Source organism: Meriones unguiculatus, chromosome 2, assembly GCF_030254825.1.
Source record: "Meriones unguiculatus strain TT.TT164.6M chromosome 2, Bangor_MerUng_6.1, whole genome shotgun sequence".
Lineage (NCBI taxonomy): Eukaryota > Metazoa > Chordata > Mammalia > Rodentia > Muridae > Meriones > Meriones unguiculatus.
In genome coordinates this window covers 95,925,277-95,950,991 of record NC_083350.1, presented here as the reverse complement: position 1 = coordinate 95,950,991, position 25,715 = coordinate 95,925,277, and the positions used below count along the sequence as shown (strand labels likewise).

Here is a 25,715-nt window from a genome sequence, read left to right as displayed (position 1 = left end):
GGGGGGTGTCATTCTGGGGAGAGGAAGGGGAAGATCTACAAAGAAGGCCACTGCCACAGGAGACAAAATGCATAGGGGCTTTGGAAGAGGACTGCCTAATGTTAATGGAAAATTCATAGCCATTTTAAAAAAGCAAAGATTGGGAGTCAAAGTGAGCTCAGCTACCTTGGGGACAATATGAAATCTGTATGTGGGACAATATGAAAGCAAACTTCTGCCTTACTTCCTTAAATCCAAGGACAAATCTCATGACTTATATTTACATTTGGGTAACTTTCCAAAGACTTGAAGGTTGGTTTTTAAAATGGGAAATAGAATCAGACTCTTAATCAGGAGGGAAACTTCTGTACTCTACACTTGTCTTTCTGCTAACACTTATGTGAACGGGACACCATGGTATGTGTTCAGTAAATAGATTTTTTAAAATATTCCAGTGCTGAGAAATCATAATCTTATGAGATCTTTTTGTATGGGAGTGCATCCAGGGTTATTTGTGTATGCTCCTTATAGAATGTGTTGGTGTGAATATATTTTCCCAAATGCTTGCACCGTGGATTATGACTCACTGTTGGGTCACAGTGAGTAGGTCTCACCCACCTACTTCATCTCATGCATATTTTATACAGCGCTATACATCTCGTATACATGCTTTGTACAATGCTTTTTTGTTGCCTTTTAGGTTTTTATTAAAATTTGCTTTTTTTTATAATTTATTTACTTTACATCATGATTGTAGCCCCCTCTCTCATTTCCTCTTGGTCCAACCTTCCTTTCCTCTTCCTCCCTATTCCTCTCAGCTTTAGAAAGGGGGAGCTGTTCTCCCCTACCATCTGACCTCAACCTATCTATTCAGGACTCCCTGCATCCTCTTTCTCTGTGTCCTGGAAAGGCCACCCACTAGGGAAAGTGATCAAAGAGCGGGTAACAGAGTCCATATCAAAGATAGCACCTGCTCCCCTTGCTAGGGAACCCACATGGAGATTGAGGTGCCTGTAGGCTACACCTGAGCAGGGGGTCTAAGTACTCTCCATGCATGGTCCTTCGTTGGTGCATCAATCTCTGCAGGACCCTCTGGCTCCAGATTTGTTGGCTTTGTTGCTCTCCTTGTGGAGCTCCTGTGCCCTCTGCGTACTTCTATCCCCCCACTCTTCCATAAGACTGCCTGTGTTCTGCCAAAGTTTGGCTATGAGTCTTTTCTTTTTTTTAATTTTATTATTAGTTACATTTTATTAACTCTGTATCCCAGCTGTAACCCCCTCCCTCATTCCCTCCTAATCCCACCCTCCCTCCCTCATCTCCTCCCTGCCCCTTTCCAAGTCCACTGCTTGGGGAGGACCTCCTCCCCTTTCATCTGACCCTGTTTTATCAGGTATCTTCAGGACTGGCTGCAAACTCCTCCTCTGTGGTCTAGCAGGACTACTCCTCGCTTGGGGGGTGGGGAGGTCAAAGAGCCTGCCATTGAAATATTTAATCTGTAATTCTTTAAGCTATCTCTATGATGCATGATTAGTCTTATTCTGGGTATTTTTGTGTTTGTGACTTGCAATCACTGTCACTAATAAAAATGCTGTATAACAGTAGACATTGAAAGAAATGACACACTACATCAAAGGAACCAATTAATCAAACATGATTAATTTTAATGTAATTACTAAAGAAAGATATACCATTTTATTATGACACTCTAGCCATACATTTTCAAAATATGCTTACTAAACAGTAAATGTAAGATAATGATTCAGTTAGTTACATTTTTAGAAGTAATTAGGATTGATATTGTTCTGCCATAAATGAATTGAATAATAATTATGACAAATACAATCAGGATTAATTTGTTAGAAGACATTTTTGAACAAGACACATACAATGCATGACCAATTGTTACTTTCAGGTTTCAGTAGGAAAATTAATTCAATGTCTGCAAGTTAATTATAACACCTGGCCTTTAAGTGTGATAAAAATAAATGAAGCAAGATGCATGATTTAATCCAAATCTTTATAGCTCATTAAATCTTTAACAAAAAGAGGTTGGATATGATATAACATTTGGAGCTTTCGTGTGAACTGAATAAAAACTGCATGATGTTGGGGAGGTTTTGATATTTTGAATAGACATTTTTAATGATACACAGACACAGATAAGAATTGTGATAATCACAGATAACATGTGAATAGACAGCTGGAGGTTTCGGAGTCCTCCTGTGGCGTGTTCAGCAGAAGGTACAAGGTAAATATTCAAACAGACTGAGATTAGGAGCTAGATCAACAGGAGAGACTATGCCACGAGCTGGGGAGTGGGGTCAGTGGGTGGTGTGGAAGGGCTTTTTAGAGTTCTCTTTTCATTTTCCTGTTTTACACAGTTACATTTTGGGCAAAAGGAAATGAATAATGCTTGCATTTAGTCCCGGACAATTTAAACAAAGGCAAATTCTAAAGATTGTAAAAGGTCATTTTGAAAGTGATCCAGTTATGTTTTAAGTAGGAAAAAGTATTTCCATTTTAGCTCATCTTTCAATTGGGCAGTGATATTTGGATTTTTGTATTCTTTCTCACTTTCTGATAATGAGTTTTTCTTCTTAAAAACCCATATGAAAAACAAAAAAAAAATTAAGCAGAGAGAAAAATCATGGTTAAAATCAGTGCAATTATTCATCAAGAGGAAACATGTGAAGTGTGTGTTTTAAAAACCAGTTCTTCAGTTGTCAGACTTTGTCTGGTCAGCCTCTAAAAAATTCAGACACGGGGAAAGAAAAATAAAAAAGGAACAGGAGGAACAAAGACAGTTTCAAAGGTCCACTGGACCTCTACCTTATCTGGGAAATTTTTCCTTAAAATGATAAAAAAGAAGGGATTGTAGGAGCAAGACTTGGTTATTTAAATCGATATCTTCATTGTGTACTGTATGCACTAAAGCTTCAGACAGTCTTGGCTCTTTCCTTTTAAATGGAAACCACACAGAAAAGGTTACTGATGTATCAGTTTCTAATGCCTAACAGGGACATCTTAAAGAATACCACAATAGCAATAAGCAAATGTGTGTATAGGGAAGCACTAGAATTGAAAGTGAAAACAAGCAACAACACTTTCCCTTAGTTTTTTTTTTTTCTCTCAGATTCAGGACTTGATGATCTTTGTCAGGAGTGGGGACAGAGACTCAAGCTGTCTACTGTATTTTAAAGCAATTAGTTCCTTAATATTAATTATCCATCTTTTTTTGAAGACATGGGAAAAACCATGTGCTTTGAATGGGAATGCTCATACATGTGAGAAGAGCCCAGAAGGGCCTACACTAACAAATTAAGACAATTTGTGATCAAAACTAGAAGGACTATTCAAAACAGTCTGATTCAGTAAGTCAAACCACACATTTCTAGCTAGCTTATAAAGAGTCTATGTGAGTTTATCATCTTTCATTTGATTATGAAAGAGAAAAAAGACCAAGTCATTTTTGAACATTAAGATTTTCATTTATAAAGATTGTATGAAGTAAAAAAAAAAAAAATCAAACCCAAAACCCAACACAAAAACAAAATCTTCACAGATTGTTAGTCATCTTCTTCAACAATTTCTCATAAATTCTTTTCTTCCTTTGTCAGTAGATAACCCCCATCTCATAAGGAAATACTTCCCAACCTTTTCCAATGAGAGCCATGAGCGAGCACTCCTTGATGTCTGATGGAATAGCAACCTTTACAAGCCAAACATCAGTGTTTGCCTCAGAGGACGTTGCAGAAGCTGTTTCTGGTAGCAGGTATGTCTACATTCTTAAAAATCTTTGTTTTTATTTGCTCCACATTCTGAATATTTGTTTTAGAGTAGAGCACACGCTCACACACATGTCCATTTGCTTGTACTCTTACCCACCCACACCAACTAAAACCAAAAATCAACAAGAAACCCAAACAATCAACAACAAAAAAGCAAGAAGTAGCTTGATTCTCTTCTTCTGCCATTTGCCTTAAGTTCTTTTTCTACCTCCATTTTTACTCCATGCTATTGAACAACATTTTAGATTGGGGAAAGTATTGCTAATTTTGTTAAAATAATTGAGAGCCAGTGAAATAATTGAGCCTCCTAACTTTAATTTTTTTTTCATCCTCTGTCTCTGAACCCCCAAACTTACAACTTGGTGAACAATATTCTCCTCGAGAGTGATATAAAGCTGAAAGGTGGTGGCTAGATCTAATGCTATCTTATGAAGCCATCTATCTATAGAATTGTTGTTTTCGCACTTTAAAAAAATATGTCTATGCTTTCTTTTTTTTTCTTTTTTCTTTTTTTTTTTTAGTCAAGTACTTTCTTAAAGAAACAATAGCACCACATTGGCATAACTGGCCAAACAATAAATGGGAAAGCAAAACACGATGTCTTCCGCACGTCCTCCCAAGTGCACAAACCCATAACAGGAACCCTGGAGCCATGGGCTAGGAGATGGCCAAATCTACACAGACATACCACATTTCACGTTGACATTCCAAGAAGGGAAATGGTCCCAAGGGGGGCAGGGTTGATTTTTAAAAGAAATAATATTGTCAAGGAAATGATTTCTTCTTGCTATTCCAATTGGAGTCTCTTAGGCTGAGGAGGGGTGTGTGTGTGTGTGTGCGTGCACATGTAGGGTAGGTATTTGAAAATATTTTTTTGCCCTAGGAGAGTAGATTATAGTGGTGTGATGCATAACTCCCTATGTGGAACCGACTCATCTTACAATGTTTGAACATTTGATATTCTTTGGAGAGCAGGATCAAAACTTGACCTATGTATTGAGTATTTTTAATTAAATCAGAAATAAGCCTATCAAATGAAAACTCCTTTCTACTTATCTTTATAGTTCTTTTGTAAACTTAGTTGTAGACATTAAAGCAATTTAACTCCATAGCAAAGCTTATGAAATTCTAAATTGTAAAATTTTAAGTGTTCCTTCATATCAATTTTGAGCCATTCTGATTCATCATATAATGATCAGTTGGCTTTCAGAGTTTATTTAGATTTATCTTACAATGTTCATTCATTTGAAGGTATAATGACACTGCAGTGTAATTAATTGATGTAATTAATTAATTAGTATAATTAATTTTTATTAGTTGATTTCTGATCCAGTTGGAGATAATTGTGTATTGGATAAAGGACTGCATATTTAAGCTTCTCTCACTGAGAGAATTTTTGACTGTGCATAGAATCAAATGAACAAAATATGTGATAGACACTCGAAATTACCATATCCAACCATGGCCCGAAACCCACAGATCTGCAGAAGACCACCTATAATGTTTTCTGGGACTCACCAATTTTAAAAGCTATACACTGTGAATAAGAACTGAAAGTCAGAAATGCCACCTTGAGTATGGGAGGGTCCAACCTTTCCCACCACACCTCTGGGAAACAGGTACTTGGCAAAACTGGCCTATTATTCCATTCTATCTCTCCACAGTAATCAGGGAATGTTCAGTGTAGCCTGACATTCTTAAGCCAAATCTTTCTGAGGGCTTTACTCAAGCACTTTCTGCATTTCCTCAGAGAGTCTAGAGGCAAGCCGGTGGAAGGAAAACCAAAGATGTCTCTTTTGTTTTTCTTATATGTTTTATAAGAATATTAAGAACCCTCACAAGGGAGAATCAAGGCTGCAGATAATGAGATGTAATATTGGATAATTGTTGTTGTTGTTCTAAAGAGGGAGACAATCTTGCTCCAAAAATAAAGAACATTTTCAAGATGTTTTTGGCTATCAATGTCCAGTAGAATGTATCCTACACATCTGCTGGATTCTTCCTTTTGAGCAGACACTAGGGAGAGTCTCAGGGTTGAGAAGAAAAACTTTTGCTTCTCCAGCAGCAATTCCAGCCAGCATATTTTCACAAAAGAAAACAAATACATAACAAGCAAGGGTAAGCCTATATATCCACTAAGGTAACGTGATTTCAATAGATATTATTTTAAAATTTAAGAATATTAAGGACCTTTTTATATGCTAAGGGGAAGGCAAATGCAGTTTCAGACTGAGTAAAGTGTCACTGATAATGTTAGAGTTGTGGCTAGATTCTAAGTGTCTGGAAGGAAGAGCAAGAGTGGATAAATGGAATAATTAACTACCTTTTAATTGGCAAGGATCTTCTTTCTTTCTCTTTGCTTGTCTTTATAGTCATGAGTTCAAATGCAGAAGTCAATCAAACTGTAAGTCAAATGTCTCTTACTTTGTGAAGTGTTGCAGAGACTGAGTCACTAGTTGGACAGCTTCACCAATGAGAACTTGGATATCATAGTGACATCTCAGTGACTGATGAACAAATGATCCTTGGAGCTACATTGTCAATGGGTTATTTACAGAATTCCTTGCATCCCAGCAACTCAAGGGTTCTGATGTTACACCCTCCTGGAAACCCAGAGCAAAAATCTGAAGGTCTATCTTTTTAATCTTCATACCACCCCTTTGAGGTAGGTAGATGACATATTGCCCCCATTTTGCAGATGAGGAAACTGAGGCACCGAGAGGTGGAGTGACTTTAGCAAGGTCACACGGTGGTGATTCCATGTGGCAGAGGTTGCAAATACTTATTTCTTCGGTGGTAAAAAGAAACTAGGACTCTTAAAATCCCTAGGTTCTTGCTGGTACCACTGCATAGCTTCCTCTCTGGACTTGACAGGTACGTGTATCTTAGTGAACTTTGTATCTTATATCCCTCTTGGAAGGCAGAACTGAGGAGGCCTTTGCATCTCCCAAGAGGATGGATTTTCTTTCTTTCTTTTTTCAGTTTCCTTTCTCATTTTGTCATCTTAGGCTCCAGGCTTTCATTTTTTTTTTTTTTTTTTTTGCTTTGCTTTCACCTTTTACAGTTTTGACCAGATTCTTTCATATAACAAACTACAAAATAGCACCATTGTACTAAAAAACAACAACAACAGAGGTTTACATACTGTTTGATATTTCCTGTATTATTGATATGCTAAATTTACATAGTGCTTTATATGGAAAAAATAAAAAGAGAAACTGCTAATTAGGTTACATACTAACTTATCATTTGAAGGAACCATTGAAAGTTTAAGAGACGGTCTATGCTTCAAACACACTCCTAAAAATGATTGACTTTAAAGTTGCAGTTTTTGTCATTCTATTTTTTTTCTTGTAACATGATGTCAAAAAATAAAGCTTTGTGTCTAAAATAAATGCATCCAACTTATATTTGGTACAAATGCCACGGATGGAATCAGGTGGGTTAAAACTTGGTGGGTCATTTGACTACTTATTCGCTATTGCTTTTGAGGAGGCCAAATTCAACAAATAAAAATGTCAGGAAGGGGCGGGGCTAATGGAGATAGACAAAGTTATTGGACTCTGTAAAACAAGCAGCAGGAGCTATGTGAGAAGACGCAAAAAAAACCAAAAAAACAAAAAAAAACAGGAAAACAATTCATAAACCACTTACAGTTGCTGAATGAATGGCTTCAGCAGCCAAAATTCAAAGAGGAATTTACTGAAACTGGATCTAACTAACACCCATGCATTTTCGGCTCTTGAGAGGCAGGGACTAGGATATATAATTATATATATATATATTTTCTCTATAGAACGTTATTGATAAAGGATCAACGGCAATCTACCCACTCGAGGACCACTTTTGCAAGGTGCAAAGCTTTTAACAAACACTCCTAAAGACAATGTTGGAATGTTTACTTGTATATTTCATTGGGGGAAATGCCCATCTTTGAAATGTTATTGAACTTCTTCTTATTCTTTTTTGGTAGGTGTTTCCACGTGCCGCAGGTTGGGCCTCCGGAGCGAAGGGTCCTGCGCTGACATTCTCCGCTGCTCTGGAGGCCCCTCCTACATTCTGTAGTTCTTGTTTGCTGCAGTCCCTCTACTTGCGTTCTTCAAGTGTACTTCCTACAAAGAAGAAAGAAAAGGTGCTTTCAAGTTGCTGTGGCTTTATATAGCCATTTATGTCTTTGGGCAATTCCTCTATCCCTGTGTTTGTTAGTCACTGTGTGATAGACAATGAACTTGATACACGTATGCAAAGCGTAAGGACCAAAACAGACTAAGCAGTATTTCAGAACCTTTACAGATTTGTTATTTCTTTATGACGGTAACTTCCGCGCTCTCCTGTGATTCTTTACGAGATGGGCAATAAATTCTTGTAACTTAACCGCCTTCCCCTTCGTTCTTGTGCTGCAGGAGACTGGTACTGATTCTTTCTAGGGACTGGCCACTATTTCTCACACTGGCTTTTGTATCTTATGCCTCACCGACCAAGCTAAAGGAAGGTTTGAAGTCTCAAATTCTTTGAGAAACACACAGATGGACAGGCCTTTAGCTAATACTTCAGCCGAACTTGACTTGTCTCTGTAAGCTCCCATGTAGCATAGTTACCATCGCTTTGTAATTACACCAAGAAGCCACTCTTTCCATTTTCCATCTGCCTCCATCCCAGACTCATTCCCGGGAAGGAGGGCTGAGAACTCTAACCTTTTGACTGGAACATGTTTGTTTTTTTTTTTTTCTCCCTCCCCCCCCCCCAGTGAGTAAAACCAAACCAAACCAGCAAATACAACACCCCAAACTCATCAGACTCCGAGGTTACCCCTGTTGTTTGATTACAGCTTGTTTTACAATACTGTTTTGTAAAAAAAGAAATGTTGCTTTAAATTGTGTCCTCGCCCCTCCTCCATGGAGAGAAGCAGCATTTAGCAGAAGCCTGGGAAGCCAGGTAAAAAATCACAACACATGGGCTAAGCTCAAATCCCACCCTCTTCTGCTTGCCTGCCCCGTGTACTTGTGTGTACAATGGGTTCCTCACCCAGAAAATAGAACAGCAGTAGCTGCATCCTAAGATTGAGGAGCTGGTGTTTGTGAAGGCCCTTTTCTCTAGTGGAGGCATAATCAGCATAGGTATTAGATGTTCTTACTCATTTCCTCTCTTTACCGTGTCATCTTTGTATTCGTGTGTGTGTGTGTGTGTGTGTGTGTGTGTGTGTGTGCTTATGCGGATGTGAATGTGGGTAAACCTGTGGAACTGCAATTTTTTTTTTCCACTGAACATGGCTAGAGGATTGAACAGCAAGCTTGGGAGATCTGCCTGTTTCCATGCCTTCTCCCTGGCGGCTTTACACGAGTGCTGAGGTATCTGAACTCAGGCTCCCATGTACTCATGATGAGTTCTTCACTGTCTGACCTGTCTTCCCTGTCCTTGTTTTGTCATATGAAGTGGAAAGTAACAATCCTAAGGCCCAGATGCCAAGTTCTTTGACTTGATACCATTATCATTTCCTCAACAAATATATGACTGAAGGAAGATGAATTCTGTTTAGAACAGAAGTCCTATGGGGACAAAGACTCATCTGCTTCATGACTGTTGAAGCTCAGAGTCTAACTTGGAATACTGTGGGTTTGTCTCTAGTTTTGCAGGAAGATACAATAGAGAGGTATAGGTATAGAGTGACACTTCATAAGTCACAGTATCCTTTATCCTTGGGGCATGTTTATGTCAAGACCAAATAGTCATTCTCTCGCTGGCAGCCAGGACTGCCAACCTTTCCTCCTACCTAAGGTAATGTCTACCCATTCAATTGCAACACTGTTAGGAACTAATAGACTTTAGAGACTTAGGGATGGTGAGAGGGCTTAATACTGGTGAATTCTGCCAATACCTATCAGCTAAGACTCTTAGACATGTGGGGATTTTTTTCTGAGACCAGGAGCATGCATTCTACCAATGAGTTCTTCATGAAACATGAGGGGAAACTGGCCCTGTGTGAGTCCATGGTCAATATCATACTGACAGAACAGAAGAAAGGTGGCATTACATAAAAAATACTCTTTAAAGCAACAGGTCCATGGCCACTGTCAAAGAACAGGCCAGAAGGAAGGGGGGCCCTGAGCAGAACACCTTGAGATGCCATCATTTAAAAGCACCAAGGCTTTTCATCTTTATAGCATGCAATGATTATAAAGTTCACTTAACATGCATTTGTTGCTGGGCAAAGTATTAGACATTAAGCTGCAAGTGAGCTTTTGCTCCTTAGAATCGATTTTCTAGACAAAAGAAGGGAAGGCAGAAGAGTGGGATCATCAAAGTTCCCAAACCACTTTGAACTTTATGTGCAGGCCCATTGGATTCACCTCACCACGTGCTTCAAATAGCTGTAAGGACAGCACTAGTCTGCAAAACTATTAACCAAATTAACCAACAGAGAGGGAACCACACTAAGAATCTGAGCCTTCTTTTCCTATTTAAGATGCACACTAGCTTAGAAACAAAGAATGGCGAGTCTAAAATGCACACACTAAAACTGGTAACCATGAAACAAATTCCATGATCTGATGAATCCCCAGTTCTCAAGCTGACTTACAAATTTGTGGAAGAGCACGTCAATTATCTTCTGTACTTTACTTTTTAAATGCACAAGGGTTGTACAGCAGCTAAAAGGAGGAAAATGAGGTTAGGCTGACTATCTTACAGAACTTTATATTCTGGGTCTTTTTTTTTTTTTTTCTCTGAAAGCAGAAGGTGGGCAGGTTGAGGTTGAGCAGAAGTGTCCCCTGGTGGTTATTTTGTGGGTCTGTCTCAGCATTCAGCAGAGCTATGGGCTGAAATGCACCCACCAATGCCCTAAGTAGCATGCTTTCCAAGCGCAAAGGCTCAGCGAACCCATTTAAAACCAGCTGTGTGTGTGCTTTGCAGTTGGCTCTCTTCCCAGGCTCACATGTGATTTCTTTGTTGCAAACAATGCTAGTGACGAACAAAAGCACTCAGGGACTTGGTCTCAGTTGCATTGGTTGCTTTCGCTCATTGTCTTAATTTAATTATGCTGGCTACCCTGGACAATAGGCTGCAAGTGGAGGCCTGCTAGAAGCAGCCGTCCTCAGAGCTGGCACCCACCTTCAAGGCACTTCTTGAACAGTTATGAAACAGTTTCTCATGCAGCCAAGCAAAAACTTTTCACTTCAGCGGCTTGTCCAAGACAAACAAAGCAGCTGAAGCTGTTTCTAGTATGCAGCTAGAGTTTTGAAAGGAAAACAGTAGTGAGTAAATATTATTTCCTATTGACACTAGAGAAGGTAAGATTATTTAAAAAAATAATGCCGGTTTTCCAGCTCATTAGCGTTGATGGAAGAAACTGACCCTTCTGAAAGAAGAGCTAACCAGCTTATTAGGGAATGAGCTGGGGAAGGGATTATCTGTAATAGAGGTCATTTATTCTCTTCCATAGCTCTCAAACTTTCCCCTCAAGAGTTATCCATGGACCTTTTGAGGGTGAAGATCATCTAAGGTTAATAACAATAAGCATCACAAGAATCTTGTTTGACACCTGCTGAGGCTTTACGGTTGAGTAAATTCTCTCACTGGCTCCTCACATCCATTTTGGCAAGGTGACCTGATTTGTATCCACTCCATTTCCAGGCTGAGGCTTGCTAAGATTTCATGGTGTACCTAAAGCTGTGGAGGAATTGTCAGAGTCCTCATAGGTGGTTGTTAGAATGGAGTGGAAATAACAGTAGCCATCAGTTGAATATCGATCACGTGCTAAGGATTAGTTCATACATGCCCATTGCATATGCTTTGTCATTTCTCATATTAGTCCTCAGGATGGGTACTGGCATCTTGACTATTTGACCTTTAAGGAATCTGAAGCTTTGAGAGGGAAAACAAAGCAAAACAAAACAAAACAAAAAAAAAAAAAACAAAACAAAACACCAGCTTGCTTATTTCTTACAGTGAAGCTGGGTTTCTGGTTTGGATTTGTTGCAGTTTCTTCTAATTCTGGAGGTGACCTGCTATCTTCCATTCCTAGAGGTTAGACAAAACCTGGTGCCTCAAAGACTTCTTTCTAACAATATAACTTAAAATGTCATAAGCTGTCCACCACCTTAGCTGGTTAACAGAGGAAGGCAGGATGTCAGAAGTAGAGGGCTCTAAGCTAACAAGGGCAGTGTCCTTCCTGACCACAATGTCACCTAGGCCACATTTGCAAGGTTGTTTATAGAGCTCTGGAAATGTAGTCTTTTCAGTTAGTGAGAGCTGTAGCTCTTTGGATGTTAATACTTCTGATTTTTTCACCACACCATTTTTTTTGGGGGGGGGTGCCGTGTGAGGCACTTGCCTAGGGGGCAAAATAGAAAAGAAAGATGATGGACCCTTTAAACTTCAGGAAGGAAGCAATAGACTGTGTTTCCATCATCCACCCACTGCAAACAAGTTAAGTATTGTAGGGCATAGTTTAGGAAAGGCCTGGCATCCTATTAGAAAGGCACCAGGGAAATAATGCCCAGCATAGAATGTTAGCAGCTTGTTTACAGCACAAAGTACTAACTCAGCATTGACCTTCTCCACAAAAGGGCAAATAGAAGAAGAAAGAACAGTGAGTGATTGACAGGTAGCCCAGACATCAACTCTTCATTTTCTGAAAAGGATATGCTGTAGTTCTTTTTCTCTGGTTGGCTTGGGGACACATGGCATTGTGGAGGATGATTTAGATGTCTTCAAGGAATCCCAAGTTAAAATTCTAGAAAAGGCCTTTCTTCTCTGGCAGCCAAGCTGAGTGAGTGCCAAGAGATCTAGTCTGTGCATTCGGATGGGACTTTAAAACCAAAGAACAAAGTGCATGCTCCGAGAGGCCTGTGCTCTGTGGAGTGTGGCTGACTCTTTAGGACAGACACATGTGGATGATTTTTCCAAGCTACCAAACTTCCTCCTATTGTCTTTTGCAAATAGGTACATCTTCCAATAAAGTGCTGAAGAAGTATTGGCCATTATTATTGTTATCCAGTTTTTAACAATTCCTGCTACCAAACCACTTTCCACGCTAAACTGCTGCCTCTTTTTCTGTTGAGTATAGGCAAAGTTAGCTACTTTCTGGATTTACAGAGTGCCATTGGATGCTGGGAAGGAGAGCATGCCCACAGCTCCTTTTCTTTTTCTCTTTTAATAAATGATGTGTCCGTAGGAATGCTCAGGAGCCAAGGAACTTGCCATTATCCGACCATTATTTTCTGATTTAGTTTAACCCAATTTAACAACTTTTTCACTCTTCAAATAGCCACCTGATTTGATTTCCAGTAGATCTTCCTGTGTTGTAAGAAACCACTGGTAAATGGTTAAGAGACTAGAGGGAAATAAAAAGAAGTAGAAAATACTGAAAAAAAATTTTTTCCCTAGGCAGCAGCAGCAGGAAGATTTATATTGTCCTTACCAATCTAGAAGGATATTGTAAAATCCTGCAGGTTCAAGGTTGTTTAGACTGGATTTTATGGGTAAGTTGTTTAGCTATTTTTTTTTTGTTTGTGATAAATTCAAATAATAATAATGACAATAATAACCATATGGTGATGTCGGTGATGATAAATAAGCTTAGTCATGCTATCATTCCTTGAGAGTTGATTTTGGAACTGCTGAAAGGTTCAAATGTGACATACCAGATTCTGTTAATTTTACTGATGTTTGAAGTTCTCACCTGAAAACTAGGTTTGATGTTACTTTTCCTCGTGCTTTCACAATGCTATCGTTCCAACTGGCATATGACTTTTACTAACGTTGAGCTAGCGTGTGTGTTGATTTGTATCATGATGTCCTTGAGAGACCTGAGGCCATGGAAAGTCTTCTGATGTCAGTTCAGTGCACTGGTGATGGCTTCACAGGGTTAGTAAGAAAGGGTGTTGCCCTCTTCCTCTCATTCTTTGAGTGTGTGACAAATTTGGGCAAGAACATTTCAAATTCTGTGTTCTGAATTTTCCTTCTCACTGACTTGAGAGAAATTTGGAAGCTTGGAAGACTCCCCTGAACTTTTAGGATGAACAAAATAACACTATGACAGGTTGAAGTGATTTGCATCTGTTTGAGGTTGATGGGAGCCTTGGGCATATGAAAGAAAACACAGGCCATGCCAATCAGCGGTTTTCCAAGGCAGAACACGCTACAAGAGCAGCTCATCCAAACAGTTTTACAACTTTACAGTCATTTTCTTTGTGGCGTTAAAAGCACCTCTAACCCCTAACCTTGTATTCTTTTAAAAAAATACAAATATTTCCAGAGACAGAGCATTTAATAGTGACCTGGTCAACTGATACTGCCATGCGTATATTACTTCACTTACATCTTCTTTTTGTCTTGTCTTGCCACATCCCATAAACTTTTAAACACACCTTGCCATGACATGAGCATCACACGTTTCCAAACGCACAATTGTCAAGCCCTCAACCTGCCATACATACTCTCGCTCTTAATTATTTGAAAATTTTGTCCTGCCATAATTGTTATCTACAGCTGTGAAAATAGCCCATCATATTTTCACAGATGGCAGCACTGGTTGGTTGTTGATTACTTAACCTCTTGGTGTTGGCCAGACAGAAAGCCCCATGTGAGCATTGCTAGACTTTACACAGAATTTTGTAAAAACTTTTGGCATATGAATTCTTGCTTGGAAGTCAAGGCCATTCAGCCAGTTTAAGTTTGGTTTAAAATTTCTTGGTCTTTCCCTGGGAACTTTGGAGCCATTTTAACAAAGAGAAGACTATTTGCTATCATGCTTAGACTGAATGAAAGTGGATGTTCTGGAGAGAAGAGAGGGCTAAGAAAGGGGAGGGTAGGGGCTAGACAGACAGCTTAGAGAGCAATTGGTTCTAACAGCAGGAATGTTAGGGTAGAAGGAGAGAACCCACTTGGCCAAGTTGTTCTTCAGTCACTACATACATACCATGGCGTATTATTACTCCCCCAGAATAGACATAATTTTAAACATTTTAAAGGAAAGGATAAAGAGGTCGCAGAAGCCTGGGGCAGATGCTGCCAATCATCTGTGACAGCAGCAGGGTGCTGTTAGGAATAGACCCGTGTGTGGAGTCAAGACTTAGACCCGGACCAAGTTCCTCAAGTTGCAACTCCATTCAATGGGAAACTATTGAGATCCACAGGTAAGAGAGAACTATAGAATTTTTCTGTACATTAGATGAGATGGGTTGAAGGCTCCGGTTCCCCTAAAAGACACTATGAAAACAAAAACTACTTCCCCTGCCCTTCCAAAAATGTTCCCCTATGTCCTGAATAACACTTACTTCAGGACTATACCCCACAGTTTTTCAGAAGACAAAGGAATCTTGAGATTTTGTGGATGGTAAGTGATGTTTACAAAGGAATTTACATCCATTGAAAGAAAGCAACCCACCCCAGTGTTTACCCATGATTGTGGAAAGTCATTTACGTACAAACCCTGCTGGGTTAGAAAAGCTATACAAACACATGCATCATAGACATGTGTTCACTTGTGCTCATTTGAACATACACATGCCTCCTTCTCTTCTTGAAAGATTGGTTACTGTAGTGAGTTATAGATTCCAAATTCCTACCAAAGACATTTAGAATTAAAGTCAGCTTGCAAGTATATATAGTATTCCCATTTTAACTAGTAACCCTCTATTAAAAAAAAAATCTCCTGACCAATGCTTTCTAAAAACTATAACAGTAATATTTAGTACAGATGGGAAGTTTTTCCAAAAACAGTTCCTAGTTTTTATGACTCATCCAGCAGGCTACAGAGTTGTTTCTGAGTGCCTGGTGTGGTGAGAACTTTCTTAGAGGTGTGACAGGCATGGATTCACAGATCTGTTATGCCATGTCCTTCCTCAGTTCCCAGGTATTTGCGGCATCCAAATTCTGTCTTCTGGAGTGTAAACTCAAGTTGACATTTCTAAATTATATATCTTGGTTGCTGGATGAGGCCCAATGGCATTGAGAAATCTCATTAAAGACGGGTTCCCAAACATGTGGGCCGCAGGGAAGAATTCTGATTTCAATCAGGCCCTTGGGAGAGAAGCTGACTTCATTCTTGTGTGTTTGGTGGCTCCTGAAGAATCTTCTCTAACTAGCGTCAGGTGTCCTTTCTCGCTTAGGTCAAGGGAACTTATAACTGGCCCTTCAGCCTTGAGGTAACATTTAAGGAAAATTCTATAGTGGATATTCTCATGTAGAGATAGGAGTTTTAACTCATGAGACGGGATTGCACTTCATCGAAGACTCTCAATCTTTCCATTGCTTTCAAAAGCCTTCACTTTAATTTTAGGCTATCAACTCATTCTGGCTGAAAAGTGAACTTTGTGTTCTCTAGTACATATTTCAAAAAATATTCCATTTGCCCATTCCATTCTAACAGGCAAATAAAGACTAAGTTTTTTCTTCCCTTATAGACAGACTCTAATGGACCCGAGCACTTGTAGACTGTGTTGCCTCAGAAAGCCTTGTTTCCTGCTTACTGTCGCTTGGAGGGGAGCAGTCAGGAGACGCTATGAGAAGACAAGGCATTCTTCAGGAGACATTTCTTTGTCTCATTTGCAAACCCTTATATCATAACAGTATATATTCAAAGCCGTATGAGGTCGGCTTGTTTTTAAGAAATGTTTGAAAGATCAGGTGCCAATGAAAGGCATCGGCAGCCCTAGGAACCATAGTGTCCCAGAAGCTATGCAAGCCCGGAAACATCCCACAGTTCTATTTATTTTGGCAGTTTTACTTAAAACTAGCAAGATCTAGAATTCATGCTACAATTAAATTTTCCCCAGGCACCATGAAATGAAAACACATATTACATTTTAACTGGTTGAGAAAAAACAGTGGGTTTCTGAAAAGTTCACTCTATGACCCTAAAATAAATATTAGCAGTTCCCTATGTGGAAGAGCTAGACTAACCATATAAATTGGAATTATTCACAGAATCAGGCATTCTTTAGGTTGGGAGGAATCTTAGTCTACGGAACTCTCTTCTATCATATGTTGGCGAATATGTCCATCACTGGAACTGCCGTCAAAGGGTGGCTTGGCAAGACGGGCGACACAAGACACTGCTGCTTCAGAGAGCTGTTCTATTGCTCTAGTTTCCAGAAGGACAGCAATACCCACTAGTATTTCAATAGTGCTTCTTATTTGTAAGCATCATTTTGAGAATATATGTGTGTGTATATATATATGTGTGTGTGTGTGTGTGTGTGTGTGTGTGTATACATACATACATATATATATATGCACAGATACAGATGGCCTATATATACTTTCAATAAGTCCTCACAACATGCGATAGATGCAGTTGTTACCATGTTTGAGAGATGAGGAAACTGAGGCACAGTTGAGCTAGATAGTTAAGAGCTTTGGCTTGCACTGAGAAGGTCTGACAGAGTTCTATGTTCATGATGCTGCTATTTTGCTTTTCCAACTTATAAGCTTTATGCCTCACTTAGACATTTATAGTCATAGACCCTTATTGAGTTTTGTCTCAGAATGATGATTCCTTACATATTTTAATCAACTTTAAACTAAATTTTCAATTTGCCTCAACAGAAACACTTGAAACTGGAAATGTGGGAATTTTAAAGAAAGGGTTTTCTGCTTAATTAAAGAAAATACTGACCAAATAGATCACATTTACTGTGAAATATTTAGCATTAAGTCTTTGAGCAATTTCAGTTTGCACCAAAGAAGAATATTCAAGTATGTGAGATGTCAGCAAAGCTGATTTGCCTTTTCTGATTTATTCTGTTTGCCTCACTATCCTAGGTAAAGAGCAGTGCTCAATGAAAGAACAATGCTTTATTATGTTTTCATGATTCCTATTACATGGCAATAACATGTAGGCATGTTAAAGATTGCTTTAAAATGGTTAACACCTATTTCAAAAAGAAATAAATTTCAACACAGTCTAGGGCTATGAGAACTTATTTTAACTAGAAAGTCTTGCTGCTTTAAGTTTTCCTTGAATGAAATTTGTAATTAGATACAACGACCCAACCCTTTCCATAGGACATAAATTGCTGAACTGTGGTCTCTTGAAGAGCCATCTGTGTCTGGAGTCTCTGCCAAGGTGGTGTTAGTCAGCTTTTGCCTGGGGCTGGCCCCAATGTGTGCTGTCTTGACAGAGTGCAGCTTTGCCTGACAACCTGGCATCTCTTTTGCAGTGATGCTGGAATGGGGCTGGTTTTCACTGGGGGTTTTGACACAGACTTGGAACTGAACCTTTCGTCCTATTTCGAGCTCTGGACACCTTTGTAATATTGAAGACATCCTAGCTTTTCAGGGAGCTGTGGAGAAAAAGTGATTCGGAAATAGAAAAAAAATGTCTCAGGAACAGGAAAGACTAGGCAGAAAGAAGACTTCTTTATAGCAGGACTTCTTCGAAGCAGGTTACACAGATGAAATGCTTCACTTGTGACTTTCAATCATTTTACCAAAGGGTCATGGTGCAGTGCTTCTGCCTTCTACTCTCTTAGTGTGGTAATTCACAGTTTGGATTCTCTTGACATCTTTGCTTCCTGCTCCAGGAAGGTCTTGCTTGTACTGATTAAATCAGGGGAAGTAAGGACAAAGGTCACCAAGACCGACTCTCTGTGAGTTGATTGTCACTTTCTTCACCTCTGGAAAATTCAGCTCTCCTAAGAGCATTGGTAACCTTTCTCCTGGCAGAAAAGTGTTAAACCGAGGGGAGACTTCCCATGTCCAATTCTGCACTCCCCCCCCTTTTTTTTGTACTTGACTCACTTTGATTAATTGTTGTTGTCTGCTGCTTAGAAGGAGCTTAGAAACCAAACACATGACCACCTATATCCAGATCTCAGTATTCTGGTCTTTAAAACAAAGAGACAAAATCAAACGGCTTCCAAGCCCTTTACCAGCACCAACATAGCATGGTCATAAGGGCTTTCTAGTGAAGAACGTCATAGGATTTGAGATTTCAATATCTAGCTCTAAGTGTATGCATGTGTGTCTAAGTGTGTTTGTGTGTGTGTGTGTGTGTGTGTGTGTGTGTGTGAGAGAGAGAGAGAGAGAGAGAGAGAGTTTGTGTGTATGCATATGTGTATGAATGGGTGTATAAGCATGTGTGTGAGTGTATGTGAGTTTTTGTATAAATATGTGTGTGTGAGTTCTATGCATGAATGTGTGTATATGTATGAGAGTGTGTGTGATTTTTGTGTGTGTATATGTGTGTGACTGTATGTACAAGTGTGTGTAAGCTCATGTGAGTTTATATGGGTGTGTGAGTATATGTGAAAGAATGTGTTTGTGAGAGTGTGTGGGTGTGTGTTTGAAGAGAGGGGCAGTGACAGAGAGAACAAAGAGATGGATAGTTGAAAATAAAAAGAGGTTTTTCCTAGGAGATATAACTAAATGATATAGTTTGGTATCAGATGTGTTCATTTTGGGCTAACTGCCATCCTCTAGCCCCAAATTCATGTATAAGGTTCCAATTTTTAGTACCTCAACAATAGAGTACACTTGATACAGAGTATTGGGGTCATCAAATTAAAGTGAGGTCATTATGATGAACCCCAATCCACTCTCACTGATATCCTAATGAAAACCCAGTATTTAGACACTGAGGTATGTACAGTGAGAAGATTGTGTGAGCTCAGGAAGGAGGCCTCCAAGTGACTGATGGTTTGAATGAGGACTTCCATTCTCCAGAAGGATGAGGGGGAAAAAAATTGTCTGTGGGTTAAGCTGCTGAGTGTCGAGTCTGTGCTGCTTTGTTACGGCAGCCATAACAAACTAATACATCTTTCCATGTCTGAGACCACAGCACAAAGTAAAAGTTCAGTGATCTGTTAAAGGTTACCTCACAGGACTTTCTGTAAATAGTCGATGCTCTTTGGCCTAAACCCTGGACTTGACTAAGAAGCAGAGCCACCAGTGAAATTCAGGGAAGAAATCTGGGAACTTCTATGACACAATTCAGTGTTGCTTCGAATTTAGGGTTAATATTTAACTCTGAACATATATTGACATGGGCAATTCTTCTACAACAGATCTGTGCAAAATTTAGAATGCATGGAGAAGATGTGCTCGCTGTTTGGACACTTGTTACTCTGGTTTCTTTTCTGAAGAAGGGGAAGGGTGTGTCTTGTTGGCATGTTTTCTTAAATTTGTTGTTGGTGGTGTTCCACTCTTTCTGTGTGCAATCACCACATTCATAGCAGGTTATTTTGACTTCCGTCACAGACATTATCTACTTCAGCCGGGACTACTTTTCTTCGTTTGCTCTACAGCCTTTCTGAGTTGCTGTCGGCTCCTCTCTCAGCCTTGCCTCTGCCACTTCCCTTTTTGGCCTCTTTGTTCCCAGTTCCTTACTCCACTCTCCTTTCTCTGCTCTTCCTTATCTCCTCTGACTGGCTGAGTTGCCTCTGTTCCCCTCCTGGGTGTGTCTTTGGCTCACCTTTCCTTCTCCTTTGAGGCTTCATTTTCTTGGTTGCAGGTAGGGCCTGGGACTGCAAACATCACAGAACAATGGCATTGAGAATAGATGGTTTCTGCGATGAAGACAGTCTTTGAACCTGCCCAGAATGTCTGGGCTCCATAGGAAACAGGAACCAGCCTTGGTGCTGGAGGAGGTCTCCAACCCGCACCGGCGCTGACATTCCCGAGCTTTGGGCCTTGTCTCCCCCACCCACTTACTCCTCAATCAGAAGGAGTGAGCACTCCCTCGCCCTTCACTCACACACTGGCCTTCTCTCTGACCTTTGCGCCTCCTGCATTCTGCATATACCAAGTCCTGAACAGCCCCTCACATCCTTTGAGGGAACTCACAGGGGTGATGTCTCCACCATAGCCCCCTTCAGCCTGGGCTGTGGTTTAGGACCGGAAACAACAGAAGTATCATTGTGAACTTTTGAGACTCTTGTGCTTTCTGCAGTGTTGGCTCTGTTTCAATGATAGAATCTGTATGTTCCCATTTTTCCCCCAAAAGAATCCCTCAAAAACACCCAAGAGAGAGCTTTTCCCTCTTTATTTTCCTTTCTTTCTTTTTTTCTTCTTTTTTTCCTTCTTGTATCTATATAAGGACTATGACTCTACTTAGACTCTATAATATTTGTTTTTTCATTCATTCATTCATTCATTCACACATGTATCAGGACAGGTGGTCTTTCTGAGGTTGCTTTACAATAAATATTTGGACAAATGATGCCTTGCATTTTGATCATTAAAAACACCTAAGCATTCCTAGAGCTAAACAGAGTATGTCCATTTTCACTATTTTTTTAATTTATAATTTCCACTGTGGATTTCAAATAGGTTCCATTAGGGAGTCTGTTTTTGAACCATTGTAGAATTTCAGGACTTACAAATTGTGTTGTTAGATACAAATATGGCAAATGTTCATCCTTATCTATCAGTTACTGGGGGAAGGCATTCTGCTTGTGCATGGATTACATCTCAGAGTATATCAACTTACTGAGTTCCGACCATTTGGTGCAGTATATACTATCATTATTACAATTTTGTTGGTAAATAAAACTTGGTATGCTACTGGGTCCAAAGGCCTCACTGGACAACTTGAGTTTTGACAGGGTTAGTCCTTGTTTTCCACCATCTTCCAAGTGTTATTTGTCCAGGGCAGTTGAAAAGGTAATTTAGAGCAGAGGGTGGTTGGACGAATGGACTCATAAACTGTCCTGTCGGTGGGATAGAGCTTTTTGACCTGACATCTGGGAGAGGAAGCACGGAATTTCCACTTGCCACCCCCACCCCGCACCATGTATGACAGAGCGCTCAAGAGCAGCTGAATTCCATCCACACGAGCTTACCTTCTGGGTCTTGGGCATGTCGGTGTGGCGCTGGGCACGGATGGAGCGGGCTGACTTGGTGGGCTTGAGCGGGGCACAGTACATCTCCAGCCTTCGCAGGTCGCAGCTCCGGAAGCAGCACTCATCTACAATGCCTGTCTGGGGTGCCCTCCGAGTGCTGGAGCCGTAGCCTGTGGGCTTGTCTGCACGAATCAGAATGGCCTGGCGTTAGACAGAGTTGCCTGTGCTCACAGACTTCCGCCTAGCCCTAGATGCCTGTCTTCTCCCTACATCCCATCTGTTTGCTTGTCCACCATGTCACCCTTTTGTTGAAGTGTCTCCAGTAATACTTAACCCACTAGGTTCTTCTAGCTTCCAGCACCTTCCCTGGAATCAGAGCACACTTGTGCTTAAGAAGTCATTTGCCACACGCTGTATTTGTATTAATTCTGCCTATGTTCCCAACAGCCTATATTCAAGGATCTTGACTCTGTCCACTTCCTTTCTATCACTTTCTGTATCACTTTCCTTTCTATGGTCTTAGCTGAGAGGTCTTTAGGAGTGTTACTTAAAAGAAAATCACAGATCAAGTTTCTTAAAATTTTGTAAAAATTATTGGGGTTTTTATTGTCAAATTGAGAAGGTGATTGTATATTTTGTGAGGGTACAATGTGATACTTTGAAACACATGTATACTGAGTAATAATCAGCTGAAGGTATATAGGTTGTTCACTATGTCAAACATTTGAGCAATACGCACTGAGAATACACTTTAAGACACGGTGCTGGGAAACTGAATCTTCTTAATCATTGTAGTAAATGAATACAGTTTTACACGTAGGGCGGCTCAACCTTCCTTTTACTTAACTATTTGTATTGTAAATCAAATTGCATATAAGCAAACTTTGAAATCTAAAAATACTTCCTTCTTATGTTGGTGGGAAAAGTGAGACTCAGAATTTGAAGTGGTTGGTGGAGTCAGGATTAAAACTCTGATCCACCTGCCATTAAGCCTCGGGGCCTCCTGGAGCTCAAATATTGGTGTATAACTCAAAAATGTCACTTGGGCTCTGTAGGTCTCCATATAATTGTTCATTGTACAAAATAATAACATTTTTGTCACAGTTGAGGATAAGATGAAATCATCTATTAAATAAAGTGATAAACAGCCCCTGATAGAGAAGAGGGCTTAGCTACAGATTTGCTTCTCTTGGGGTTTTTTTCCAAGTCTTAAATGATCTATAAAAACCCATTGTTGCTATTGGCCATATTCAGAAGGCCAGAATCTCAGGACTGATTACAATACCAGTGGGAAAGGGGCTTGCCCAGTCACTCCAGAAGGCCTGGATCAATCATTTCTGTTTTGGACTGGGACAGAAAGAACTAAATGCTGGTGGGAATACTGATATAAAACTCCTTTGATATTTGCAAGTCAATTAGACCTCTTGGCAAGTAGGTTTTGGTTTGATTTGATATTGGTTTTGATGATACTTTTACTGGCTTTCAGAATTAAAAGAAAAGGTAGAGTGAGCTTGCATAGAACTTAACATGCACCTTAATTATCACTTTTTGTCACAAATAAAATGTTGTCTGTACAGTACTACATCAAACACACAAAATGTGAAGCTTGTCTTAGACAGGGACACACAAGTTTGATCTGTTCTCATCTTTTCTACATCCTTTGGGAGATGGGATGTTTAGCCTTCCATTGTTATGTAGACCTTATGGAAGACATCTGTAAACTACAAGAATTCAGTTAACAACCTGATACATGGTTAATCTTAATTCCCAGTCCAAGAAGGCATGACATTAAGTAAGGACTTATAATCACATACATAATGACACAATACTTAAGAATGGGGTTTTGAAAACCAAAGTCTTCGTCTATATTTTCACCTTTCTCACAGGGGCGATTGGGAGCATGGTAATGGCCCACTATCACACTAATTTGGCTGCCTCAGTACTGGAGAGGCCAACCGTTCATGGCCTCTTCTAAGAACCCAAATGCTTTCCTGATGGTTGGCACAGGAACCTTGTTGCTGCTTCCTCACATAAGGAATGTTTCCTCTTAGGGCAGCTGGAGGTAGTAACTTACTGAGGTTCATTTGCAGTCTCTCTGGAAAGGATCTGCTGCTGATCTCTCTTCGTCTGTCTCTGCCTGTCTCTGTCTCTCTGTCTCTCTCGTCAGAGCAGACCCTGAGGATTCCTCATGGGTGTGAGTTTTGGGAGGGACCAGACAGCCGTCCCCAGTGAGCCTCAGCAGTGCTTTTACTTGACGTTGGAAGAAAGACTAACAGAATTGGACTCAGGCCTTTTGCTTGCCAGCCAGGCCTTGGCAAATTGAAACTAGCTGGTCCCACGGGCAATGTAAACAATGTTTTTTGCTGTTCTGGTTTTCTTGTTTTGTTTTGTTTTTCTAAATAATCTTTTCCTGGGATTACAAATTAGAGGAAAGACACAAACAGATACACATGGCTGTTGTAATCCACAAAGGACCTCTGCATAGTTTTTAACTAGCTAACCAGTTAAGACTAGGGGATACATTTGGGTTCTTTTTGCAGGTATGGGCAAAGGAGAGAAGGAGCCTGTCTCTTTTGCTGTACCTATCACAATAATAACCTTCAAGTAAGGACTGCCCTTTGTTTGTGGTACATATTTCTTAAATGGTATACAGTCAGTTGTTGATTATGGAATAGTTATTTGATGGGCTGGAGAGATGGCTCAGTGGTTAAGAGCATTATTGTCTGCTCTTCCAAAAGACCTGGTTCAATTCCCAGCACCTACATGGCAGCTCATAACTCTAACCCCAATTCCAAGGGATCTGACACCTTCACACTAATGCACATAAAATGAAATAAAATAAATTATTTGAAAAAAAATAGTTATTTGTGTTTGGGAGTAGAGTTGTAGAAGTCTTTCCAGAAACTTCCACACTTGGCCTGTTCAGATACAACTGTTTTCACAACTCAGGCTTATGGATTGAAAATGGTCAGAGATTCTAAGACCTACTTAGGATTTCCTTTCCAAGCATTTCTCACTTAATTTTACTCTTTCTATCCTTGCTTACTCCAAGAGGAAGAGGTGAGCCATTATCTAGGGATACTGAAATGCAGTTCCATGCATTACATGGTCCTTCTTTGTGACTCTCAATAGCCATAAGAATGTTTCAAAAGATGACATAGACAGTAATCACCACCACAGCAAAGGATTGCACACGTGCTTAGGGCCGAGTTTGCTGTGTCTCTCAGAGAGTCAGTTTGATGTAGTTCATTCTATAAAGCAGCTGTGCTTTCCAGTCTACAGACTGATGGTTTGTGAAGCAAAGAGCTTTAGGATTTTTTGTATACTGTTCCATTAAGAAGCTTGATCTTATTTTACATCTGTATCTTTTTAAAAAATGCTATTGGAGTAGTGATATACATATGCGGATTTTCCCATGAATATAACTACCAGTTAGCTCCAGCTACACAATTCTAGAGGGATGTTTTTCAATTCATAAATGACTACAATGGACTCATTGTACTTCATTCAGAATTTATGAATCTAACAAATGTTTACCTACTGCTTTTTAAAGCTTAATTTACTTTGAATGTCCTATACACTCAGTTTCAACATTCATCTCTCAGCAACTGGGGGACCACAGTTGTGGTTCAAAGTCTTAGAATTTTTTCTTCAAATACATCCTATTAAGTCTTTTTTAGAACCACAATATAAGTATTTAGTATTACTGTCTAAAACAGGAAGTGTACTGCAATAGTTTATCAGCCGTCAAGCAAATCTCTCCAGCACCTTTTGCAGAAAGTGAATATCTTCGTCACATCTAAATTACGGCAAATTTTAGTCATTTGATTATTTTTACAATGAGATGGAACTAGTTGTTACATCATTGCCATTAAAAACAGTTGTTATGTATTTTTATTCTGATTGGTAGAATCAGGATTATCAGGTAATCAGGAAACAAAATTTTCTTAACATAAAAGATTTTAAGCAATTTAAACAAAATGTTAAATAAAACTGACTTTCTTAAAATGTAATAAACTCTGCACTGCAGGAAGTGGCTAAGTAAAAGCTGTGCAAATACCTGTCACTGACCTTGGGGGCAGAATCCAGCATTGGAAAGATGACGGTGTGGTGCTTTCTGCTCTAGGATTCTATAGAAAACCTTGGCTGAAGATTCAGCTTAGCT

At 39.7% G+C, this 25,715-nt stretch overlaps 1 protein-coding gene across 11 annotated transcripts in view; it reads right to left on the bottom strand.

Moving 5' to 3' along the window:
- Positions 1 to 1,619: 1,619 nt before the first annotated feature.
- Igf1 (insulin like growth factor 1) overlaps positions 1,620 to 25,715 on the bottom strand; it is a 75,813-nt gene continuing 51,717 nt past the window's right edge. For 6 of the 11 annotated variants that reach the window (XM_060377863.1, XM_060377862.1, XM_060377869.1 and 3 more), the window contains 3 exons: positions 21,551 to 21,732; positions 20,182 to 20,233; positions 1,620 to 7,879 (listed from right to left, as the gene is read on the bottom strand). In XM_060377863.1, the coding sequence (XP_060233846.1) occupies positions 7,854 to 7,879; positions 20,182 to 20,233; positions 21,551 to 21,732 (260 nt within the window). In that variant the 3' untranslated portion in view covers positions 1,620 to 7,853. Of the gene's footprint in view, positions 7,880 to 10,344; positions 10,415 to 20,181; positions 20,234 to 21,550; positions 21,733 to 25,715 lie in introns of all 11 variants that reach the window. The other 5 variants (XM_060377865.1, XM_060377864.1, XM_021658129.2 and 2 more) reach the window with 3 other exon arrangements.